Source organism: Belonocnema kinseyi, chromosome 6 (genome assembly GCF_010883055.1).
Source record: "Belonocnema kinseyi isolate 2016_QV_RU_SX_M_011 chromosome 6, B_treatae_v1, whole genome shotgun sequence".
Taxonomy (NCBI): domain Eukaryota; kingdom Metazoa; phylum Arthropoda; class Insecta; order Hymenoptera; family Cynipidae; genus Belonocnema; species Belonocnema kinseyi.
In genome coordinates, this window is record NC_046662.1 from 130,179,314 (window position 1) to 130,190,531 (window position 11,218).

The following is an 11,218-nucleotide window of genomic DNA, read 5'->3' on the forward strand; positions in this document are numbered from 1 at the left end:
TTGAACAAATACTTCTTATTCATCTTGGAGTATACCTGTAATAGAGTACCTTTTGTCTCTTAATAATTTTCGAAAAAATCACTTGCTGTCAATAAAAAGGGCCTTTTATTGTTATGGTATTTCTTTCATTGATGTTTTCTCCAAATATATCAATTTTATCAAAAAGTTATATACCAATGAAAATATGCATTTCTGGGAGTGGACCAACTTTTGTTTCAAACTTTTCCTTGTAAAATCAATTTCAAGAAATTTCACCTGAATGTCCGGCGACTTCGAAGCCGCCTGGCAACACTTTTGCATCCAGGTAAGTGCCTGGAAATGCGCAGGTGCTATTTCTAATGTCAGCCCCTACATGTACACCAATTTTCAACCTTATCCGAGTCACGTAAGTTAACTGCCAAAAATTTGCACCTTTGACAGGTCGCCACAGGTAAACGCATCCACTCACACCTGCCAGGCACCCATTTTTACGTTCCTCATCATCAGACGAACATCTCATGTGAAAATTGGCCTTATCCATATCACGCTCCCATTTACGTTGTGAGCCCACGGTCTAGAACTGTCGACGCAAAAAAATTCGTGCCGTGAGCACAGACTGAGTGATGGGAGTTACCACAAAACTGAATATTCTTTCAAAGAAAGAAGTGGATGAATGAATTAAGTTGAATGAAGTTGATGTAAAAAATTCATGAAAATCAAATCAAGAATTTAACGATAAAATTTGAACAACCACCAAAAAAATGATTGGAGATCATTTTGATGTCAGGTTTGTTTATAGCTGGTTTGCCTTTTAAACTTTCACTTGATTCTCAGTTATTGATTTTCAGACGTCAGTGAGAGAGCATCGTGGCAGTGGTGCTGCTCCTGCTGGCAACAAATTTTATTTTTATTTTACTTTTATTTTATTTTTATTATATTTTATTACGGGGTTATGCCGAGGAGGGAAATGTGGGAAACGGAAAATTGAGAAAGGGTGAGAACACAAACGAAAATCTGACGATTGCGAGAAACCGAACTATTTAAGGCCACTTACATTAGTCGCAGTGCCGATAGACCGTGGCAGGGTGCTAGCGATTCGGATGGCAGAGGGTGATCGGCAAGCTATCGGTCCTCGGAAAGGTTTCAGTTGATCGTGACGGTGGTCGGATTGTAGGGAGGGATCCTCAGTCGAACTTGGTGATGACCCATGTCGGGAGGCGCGTGGAGACTCTTGGGGCGTCAAACACTGGCAATAGCACGAAAGAAAAACCGGAGAACACTTTGGCGAACGAGCACAGACTAATGATACAAGAGCGATCGTGCGGGACCTCGGGACCCCTCGGGGAATTCCGCCTAATCTCGGGTACGACTCGGCAAACCCCTCGTGCAGGGCCGTATCGAGTCCCATTGTATGGTAACACTTATGTTACACCCCCCTCCCCCGCGGGGGTTCGGGTATATGACTATAGTTTGGTTAAGTTCTCTGTCAAATTCTTGTATGGTTTGTGTTTATGTGTATACCCAGTTCCAAAGTATTATCTCTTATTCCTGTTTCCAAATTTGCTAAACTAGTGTTAATTTCAAGTAGGTATTGTATTTTTCTATTAATATACTCCCAATCCCCTTGTACGTATATTTTTCCGTCATCTTTTAGAGTCGAGTAGTTTTGTCTGTACCTGAAGGGTCTACTATTGCAAAAAGAGTCGTGAATTAAATAAATCGGTTTGGTAATGAGTTTGTTACAAAACTGGCAATTAAAATTGTCAAAGTGTTCTTTTAAGTTATTTTGCAGGAGTGTGGTGCTTTCGATGACTTTCTTGTCCCAGTTCTCCTCCATGTTTTCCTAGTTCCTGTAACATATTTAAAAAAAAAGTGTTGTTGTTTGGAGTTGTGAGTAAGTAAGGTGGTCTTTTCTTTTCTTTTTTAATTTTTTATTATTTTTGTTTTGTTTTTATTATTCGAAGTTTCTGGCGTTTCCCGTCTTTCAAGTATATAGCCTACCATTAAATGTCAATCGTTACAGAAGAAGTAATACGGAGACGGGTTTTATGTGACTCCGACTGTGGATATGCATACATGTCATAATTATTTTTGGTAATATATGTATATGAGTATGTCTACGCGTGTATATTTTATGGATAACGACCTGAAGTGAAAAAATTTTTATTCCTTATTGGTCTTTTGATGGTTTTTTTCTGTTTATATCTATCGTTTTTTTTCTCGCAGCCTCTTCCATTCCTCGTCAACCTTTTCCTTTTCTTCTTCGCTTTGGCCATGATGGAAGGAAGCTCTGATTATCATTCTTCGTGCTTGGATTTTTCTATCTTCTTCCAGGTTCCAAATCCCCTTTTTGTCTTCTTTTCTAGTATCCTTCTCCTGTTGTTTTTCTATGTTCTTATTTCTCGTTTTAGATGTTAGTTCCCATGAAGCACGCGCCTTTTGTTCCAATTTTTCTCCTAAAAGTCTGTTTTGTTCTTCTGCTTCTTCTCTTAGTTTTTTCATTTGTTCTTAAAAATCTTTGCTTTCTTGCAGGCTGTGGTGATAAGCTTCCCTTTCGAATTTTAAACTTAATTTTATCATTTTTTCCTTTAGGTCATATTCTTGTATTTCTTCTTTTTGTGTCCTGGGTTTCTCTTTCATATAACCTTCCTCGTAGCCTTCGAATAGAGAGTAACAGTGGTTAATTTTTTCTTCTTCGTACTCCTCTAGCCTCCAATTTTTATTGGTTGGCGGGGTTACGTCTCCGCCTACTGACTCTTCATCTTCAGGTTCCGCGCCAGTTACTGTTGGTACTTCTGGTGAATCGGCTATGGTTTTGTTTGGTGTAATTAGCTTCCTCACGTGTCAGTGGGGGTAGTAGCGAATTCCTTTCTATGGCACTCCGGATCCTTGGATGTTGTGTCCGTCCAACACTTTTTGGCACAGTTGGCAACGTGTTGAGTTTTTCATTTTCTGAAAAGTGGAAGTCCGTATTGTCTAATTTGTTCTTAGTATCTAGTAAGTTAGAGTATCGTGGGTCAATTGGGTCGATTTTGGATTTGGAGTTATGAGTTAGTTTTTATTCTAAATGCCATCGATCCTCCGCCACTTGCCACTCTGAGTGAAACTATCTTAACCCAAGTTTCTTAGTGTTTCTACTTTTCCATCAAGCAATTTCTGTTTCGGTTTTTTCTAATTTGAAATCATTGATATTCCATTTCCTAATGCTTCTTCCTTTTGGGGTTTTTAATTCGTACATGGCTGGGGAAATGTTCTTTTTGATTATGAAGGGGCCTTCGTATTGGTCATATAATTTACCTGATTTTTTATCCGCTTTATTTGATAATTTGGTTACCCTTTTTAAAACCATATCTCCTATTTTAAATTCTACCTATCTTCTTCTTAAATTGTAACCATTAGCTTGTCTTTTGTTTGCTTTGTCTAAATTTTTCTGAACTTCTTCTTTTATTATTTGTATTTTTTTTTAGTCTATCAGTCCATTTATCAACGCTTTGGAACTCTATATCGTTGTCGTTTTCATAATTTTTTCTTAAGGACTATAGTGGTTCTAATTCGCGACCTAAGTTTAAGAATGCTGGGGTGACTTGTGTTAACGAGTTTTTTCTAGTATTAATCACGAACTGCAAATCGTCTATGTATTCGTCCCAGGTGGAGTGATCATTATCTAGGTAGGTTTTAATTATTTGTTTAATAGTTCTGTTATAGCGTTCTGTTGGGTTCGCTTGAGGGTAGTATTTAGGGGTTCTTTAATGTTTAATTCCGAATTTTTCGGTTAATTCTCTAATTGTTTTATTTATGAATTCGATGCCATTGTCGGTGTGGAGAATCCGCGGTGTTCTCCAACGCGAAATTACACGTTTGTGAAATTCCGACTATATTGTTATTCCATTGGCTTATTTAAATGAAATAATTTCTACCCATTTTGTGAATAAATCTACAAATACTAAGATATACTGGTTTTTTCTCTTTTTTGTAATCGGTAAAGGGTTCCCCATTAGCTCTAATTTTGGTTGGTTACTCGGTTTGGTTATTTGACATATTTCGCAATTTTTCACGTACTTGATTATTTCGGAATACATCCCTGGCCAGAAGTAGTACTCGGAAATTCTCGCGTGCGTTTTTTTCGGAGCCAAGTGCCCTGCTTGTATGTTATCGTGATTTTCTTTCAAACCCTGTGTTCGTAATTTTTTAGGTACGACGAGTTTCCATGGGTTAAAGCCTGATAAAAGATTAGACTTCAGTGAGCCTGTTCTGTAAAAATAGATTTGCGAATCTCCGATTTACCATATTTCGTGTTCTTCCGGTCTTTTTGCAACCTGTCTTATTTTTGTTTTGTCGATAATGCCTGCTTTTGGTTTTTCTATGCTATATACTAATACAAACGCTATATTTTTTACTGGTTCTCCTGATCTCGAAAGAGGATCAGGGACGAGATTTGAACTCCCTTTTCGGTAAATGACTTCGTAGTCATATTCGAGAAGTTCCAGTGCCCAATATTTGATTTCTGAGCAGCCGAATTCACATTTGTCCACACTGATCGTTAAATTTGCATCATTTATTTTATCTAGTACAATGTTCAAGTATTTTAAATGGTCATCGAAATTTTGAGTTACTATAACAATGTCGTCTAAATAACAAAAAACGTTTGGGTTTAAATCTGGGGTTATGATTTTATCCATCAGTCTCTGGAAGTAGCTGGAGCATTTGTTTAACCAAATGGCATCCTTTTAAATTGGTACATGCCCTTTCCAGGTACTGTGAATGCTGTTATAGGATTTGAGCTTTCTTCTAATGGAATTTGTAAATACGCTAATTTTAAATCAATTTTTGAAATGAATTTTGCTGATCTTAAAGTGTCCAATATTTCTGTCATGAGTGGAATTGGGTATAAGTCTTTTTTTGTGATGTTATTTACTTTCCTAAAATCTAGGCAAAATCTATAATCCTTACCCGGTTTTTTAAACATGACTATAGGGTTCAACCAATCGGAACAAGAGGGTTCTATTATATCTTGATCCAATAATTTATCTACTGTTTGATAAATTATTTCTTTGATTTTAGGCCTCACGTAGTAGTATCGCTTTTTTATGGGATCGTAGCCTTGAACATCAATTTTGTGTTTCGTGGGATGAGTTGCCCTATGTTCTTTTCCCGAATCGATTTTAATTTTATTTTCAAGGAGTTTTTCTAATTGTGATTGTTGGCTTTCGTTAAGCTTAACAATGCCTTCACATACGTCAGCTGAATCATTATCTTATTCGCGATTTTTTCCTAAGCCATCCGTGATATTATTTAACTTAATCGCCTTCTTTTTAAAAGAAACCCATTGATTTCTATTATCGCTTTCCAATATCCCGTTGGCTTTTTGAGATTCAGTTTTTTATTCTTTCCGATTTGTAACTTTAATATTTTTCCAAAGATTACGATCGCTATTTTTATATTCGTTGTCGTATTTGCTATTATAATAAATTTTCCCTGAATTATTTTTCATAACTTTTTTCCTATTTCTAGGTTTGCCTGACTTAATTGAGTCTTTTGTGCTTGAGTCGTCGCTAGTGTCGTAGGTGGGGATGCTCTCGAGGGGTTGGAATTTGTTGCTCGTGGGGATGCTTATTAGGCTGGGAATATATTTTGTAGGATTTATTACTGGGTTTTGGGCATTTTTGGTTTTTTGGGATTGGTTGAAGTTGACGGGTACTAGGGAGATTTCGCTATCTTTGACTGTCGGAATATTTTTGTTAAATTCTCTAGTACTTTTGAAGTTAATACTACCTCCAAATTTCGCTTTATTATTATTATTCTTAATTTCTTTATTTTCCGATAATGGTTTATCCCTAATATCAGTCCTTTTAGTTTCCTTATTTTCTTTTCCTACAATGTCAGGTTTATTTTCAGTTTTAACCTCGGTTATTGGGATGGGTAGTGCGTTTGGATGAGCTTCCATAGGATAGCGGGTGGGGGGACTCCCTGGTAACCACCAAGTTTCTGAGTCATAATCGAGGGTTATCCGTAAGGTTTTCATCATGTCCGTACCTAAAATACCTACGGAGTTTAACTTTGGGACTAACCTGAACACAGCGAGTGTTGTGTGTTTACAGATTTTAATTGGGATTACTACTTGCCCAATTATATTAACCGTTTCACCGTTCGCAACCATTAATTTTCGCGAGACGGGTTTAAAATTTGAATAATTGGAATTTTGACATTTTTCTAACAATTCCTTGCCAGCGTACGAATGTGTGACACCTGTATCAACCAAAATTCGAAATAATTTATTTTCGAATTTTGTCATCAAATGAAAACGTGTGTCCGACGTTTCCTCTTTGTCCGAATTTAATGTTTCCGGTGTTTCGGTATTAAGTAATATTGTTTTTTCTTCTAAAACCCGCCCTTCCAGTTTCCCTGGTTGTAATTGTAGTATGGGCATTCTCTTTTAAAATGACCTACTAGACCGCAATGATAACAGTTTGAATTACCTGTACTTTCCTTCGCGTTTGTTTTGTCTTCTTGTTTTCTATTCGAGTTTGGACTGTTTTTATCTTGTGAGCTCTTGTTAGAATTATTAGCCGGTTTTTGGTTTTTATTTCCGTAGTTTGGTTTTTAGGAATTTTGTTTATTATAATTTTCTGAATTATTTTTCGCTTTTTCTGTTGGGAATTCGATCATTGGGCTATTTTGACCTTCTGTTAAGCCTATTGTCATTTGATTAAACGCTGGTAACATTTGATTGCAAGGATTGAATGGGTTTTGGTTATCCTTTTCACTATTTTTATTTTCCCTTGAATTATTTTCCAAATTATTTTTATCCCCGTTACTATTGTTGCGCCTTTGTTCGTTTTTGTCCTCAGTTTTTGGTTATGTTATTTGTAAAACTTGCCCTCTAACTTTCGACTTGGCTAGCTCAGTTTCCCATTCTTTTCCTAACTCTTCTATTTGTTCAAAAGTATCAAAATCGTTCCTTTTCATGTACATTTTATATTCTATTCTTAGGTTTTTGTAAGCTCTACGTAATTCTCATTCGTGGCTTTACCTAGGGTATAATTTTGTAAATAGTTTTCTCATTTCTATCAGTTAAGAGTGTATGTCTTGGTTTCGTTTTTGGTTGCAAAATTTAATTTTTTTTCTTATTTCCTCCAAAAATCGTTCATCGATGTAAGCGTTTTTAAAATCTTCGTAAAAGTCTGACAAATGTCTCCAGCAATTTTTATTTATTTCGCACTAATCTTTTGCATCTTCCATGAGTAGTGCGTCCAAATTTTCTAGAATATCGCGGTCGTTTATTTTGTATCCCCTTTTAAATCTTTTTAATTCGTCCAAAAAATGCGCGGGACTGTCATCTTCATTGTTTTTAAATTGTATTGGCCAATTGCTCATGATTTGAAACGGCATTTGTATCATACCGAAAGGAAAATAGGTAGCTGGAATTGTTTGGTTATTTCGATAATTATCATACTCGTAATCTGAGTCCGAATTGTTAGTGTGTATTCGGGAACGCCTGTTTGACCTGTCGTCTTTCAAATTATTATTTCTTGTTCTGCTACGGTTTTCAATATTATTGCAGGATATTTGACTGGGTTGTTTTGAATTTTCTCGTAAATCGAACTGGACGGATTGCCTGGTACGAGATTGTTCGGTTCGATTATTTCTAATGTTTGGTTCTATTATTTTCTCTCTAAGTTCAAAAGAACTATTTGCTGGAGGGTCCAGTCTAATTCCTAAATTGCTTGCCCTTTTTCCCCTTTCTTTCAAAAATCTTTCTTTTTGACGGTTGATGAATTCATGAATTCCCTCATTTTGGATCAAAGGTGCAGCGGCACCTTCTAAATCTAAGCTGTCGTGAGCGCTTTGTGTCCTAGTTGGGTTAGTCATTTTATTTTTGACTGTACCCTATCTGAGTTTCATTTAATTTTAATTTATATTGATGAGATACTCTGTACAAAAGTCTGATTTGGATTCTCAGTTTAAAATTCCAAATTTTCTCGGGAAATATCAATTAAGATTTTAATTGCTTATACAACGGTTAGAGAATTCAAAAATATGTTTACATTTATTCGCCGACCCTTTGTTTTCAAAATACGTCGCGTGACCTTGCCGTGAGTAGCAGGGATACGGGTTGTGCGTATTTACTTAATAGCGCGCTTGGTTCTTTCGCCGAGGCGGGCGAATCGAATAATTAAACAAAAGAAACGAAATACATGTTATCTTTCCTTTTAGGTTGAATTTACTTTGCTTATTTTTAATTCCAATAACATACTTTAAAGTAGGCGAATTTGAGTTTCCCGATGATATCGTTTTTATTCCAAATTTTGCATTGTAATTTCAACCCCATCCAATTATAATTCCTTAAAACCCTGGATCAAATTCAATCATTCAAAGGCGACGTTCTTTTTTATCAATTTCCGTTTTAGGTTCGGTTTGAAAGAAATGAAATACGTGGCATAATGCTAACTATGTAAAGGGCACACAATCATATAGTATGAAACGCATGTCAGTATATGGTACGTGTAAATTGATCCCTATCTAAATCACAAGATGTGTAAATCGGTATAAATAAGCAGTCCCTTCATATCTAAATCGTTATCAATATTTTCGATTAAAAAATCATGAATATCAACAATAAATAAGAATTCGCACAGAAAAATGTGCATATAGAATATATAAATTACAAGCACCTGTAAATCCTAAAGGTCATGAATTGCAAATCTATTTCAAAATGGCAAGGAATGAGGATTCGATAGCATGTTTTCTCGGTTGGTTTAGGACTAGAAAGAGAGACGTGTGGGATTTTGGGTTAGGCGCCAGGTATTACGGGGTAATGCCGAGGAGGGAAATGTGGGAAACGGAAGATTGAGAATGGGTGAGAACACAAACGAAAATCTGACGATTGGGAGAAAACGAACTATTTATTGCCACTTACATTATTCGGAGTGCCGATAGCCCATGGCAGGGGGCTAGCGGTCCGGATGGCAGAGGGTGATCGGCAACCTATCGGTCCTCGAAAAGGTTTCAGTTTAACCTGACGGTGGCCGAATTGCAGGGAGGGGTCCTCAGTCGATCTTGGTGATGACCCACGTCGGGAGGCGCGTGGAGACTCTTGAGGCGTCAAACACTGGCAATAGCACGAAAGAAAAACCGGAGAACACTTTGGCGAACGAGCACAGACTAATCATACGAGAACGATCGTGCCGGACCTCGGGACCCTTCGGGGAATTCAGCCTAATCTCGGGTACGACTCGGCAACCCCCTCGCGCAGGGCCACGTCGAGTCCCATTGTGTGGTAACACTTATGTTACAATTTTTATTTTTTTGTATTATAAATATATATACGTATGAATCTATGTATATGTGTGTGTGTTTTTACTGTGATTTGATAATTGTAGGAATAAAAAGGACGAAAGAAATAAAAAAGAGAAGTCTTATTTTATAATTGGAAAACAGCGCGCGTCATATTAAAAAAAATATATATGCATATTAAACATTTTATATCAACTTACGTCGCTTTTCTACCAATTTAATTGATTTATTTTCAATATTATTTTTCACCGTTCAAACTCAAAGTAAGTCTAAACAACTTTGGTATTCATTTTTTTCGTCTCTTGTGTGGTTTTTTAAAACATTTCATTTATTTGTTTTTTAATTTTATGTTTTACGACTGGAAAAAAATATGCTCGTCATATATAGAAATTATTAATAAAAAATTTGTAGATCCTTTTTAGTGAAACAACTTTCGTGTATTAATTTTTTTTTGTATCTTATGTCGTTTTTCAAAAAACTTAATTTTTTTATTAAGAATGTTATTTTTCACAGTCAAACCAAAAACTACGCAAAAAAATTATTGATGACATATTTGAATGAGTATTCACTCTTTTTTTTTTTTTTGATGAGCAAGTTTTGTGTTCATTTTTTTCATAGCTTGTGTCATGTGTTCACAACTTTCAAAACTTCGTATGAGACGAACAAAAAATGAAGACAAAAGTTGTTCAACAAAAAAAGATCTACAAATTTATTCTAAACTTTTGTTGTTAAAATAAATTTAAAATGAAGAAATTACCTTTTAGGAAAAACGACACGAACTAAAATTACATTTTAATTTACAAAATTTTCCTCCTAAATTATATCTACACATTTTCTTTAAACCACTTTACGCTAGGATGCTTTTTTTTTGGTCCAAACAGTAAAGAATAATACTGAGAGTAAGAAAATTAAATTTATGGAAAGACGACACAATTTGCATTAAAATGTATAATGACAAAATTGTTCTTTTTTATAGGATGTGCACTTTTTACATTTTGATCAGAGAAGGTATTAGATTTGTGTAAAATTTGCCCCCCCCCCCCACTCAGCCATCGTTATAGATCTTTAGATTGTTAGCACTATAACATTCGAAAAAATTGACAGTTTGGATTGGCATTTGGAATACTCTTTTAGTATTTTAAATTGAACGTAAAGTCCGTTAGCCATTTAAAAATTAAATGTTCAAACACCATAAGATCGAAAAAAATGTCACAAAGAAGAAAAAATTTGCATTTTGTACAACCTACATGAATAACATAAGAATTTGTTTAATTTTCTTCAAAATCGATAATTCAAGTTTTGATTGCACAAAAAATAAACAAAAATGAAAAATTCCATTTTACGATTAAACTATACAAGATACGACAAAAGATGAATCGACAAAAGTTGTTCATACAAAAAGAGCTAAGGATTTTTTATTATATGAGTTTGGTAGGATGCGTAGTTTTTGTTTTACTCGTAAGAAACAACATTTAATATGAAACATTAAAATTGTGGACACATAACACAAACTATGAAAAAAATGAACACAAAAATTGCTCATAAAAAAAGAGTGAAAACTCATCCAAATATGTCATCAATCATTTTTTTGCGTAGTTTTTGTTTTACCTGTGAAAAATAACATTCATGATAAAAAAATTACGTTTTTTGAAAAACGACATAAGATACGAAAAAAATTAATACACAAAAGTTGTTCCACTAAAAAGGATCTACAAATTTGTTCTTAATATTTTCTATATATTACGAGCATATTTTCTTCCAATCGTAAAAAATAAGATTAAGAAATAAAAAATTTTAATGTTTTGAAAAACCACACAAGAGACGAAAAAAATGAAGACCAAAGTTGTTTAGCCGTACTTTGAGTTAAAATCGTAAAAGATAACATTGAAAATAATCAAATTAAATTAATTGAAAATCGACATAAGTTGATGTAAAATGTTTAATA

At 34.9% G+C, this 11,218-nt stretch overlaps 2 protein-coding genes across 4 annotated transcripts in view; both read right to left on the reverse strand.

Annotated features, from left to right (window-relative positions):
• Positions 1 to 11,218, reverse strand: part of LOC117175209 (uncharacterized protein CG43867) — a 629,535-nt gene that overhangs the window by 559,180 nt on the left and 59,137 nt on the right. The window lies entirely within an intron of this gene.
• LOC117175212 lies at positions 583 to 5,245 on the reverse strand. Its single transcript, XM_033364860.1, has 2 exons — positions 1,034 to 5,245; positions 583 to 864 (listed from the first exon to the last, which is right to left on the reverse strand). The coding sequence occupies exons 1-2, from the start codon at positions 1,385 to 1,387 to the stop codon at positions 814 to 816; spliced, it is 405 nt and encodes a 134-aa protein (XP_033220751.1). The 5' UTR covers positions 1,388 to 5,245; the 3' UTR covers positions 583 to 813.

Excerpts from the sequence above, each read along its gene's own strand:
- LOC117175212 (XM_033364860.1), bottom strand. The coding sequence starts at position 1,387 with ATGGGACTCGATACGGCCCTGCACGAGGGGTTTGCCGAGTCGTACCCG. Across the intron at positions 865-1,033 it reads CTATCGGCACTGCGACTAAT|GAGCAGCACCACTGCCACGA; the intron begins GTAAGTGGCCTT and ends TGTTGCCAGCAG.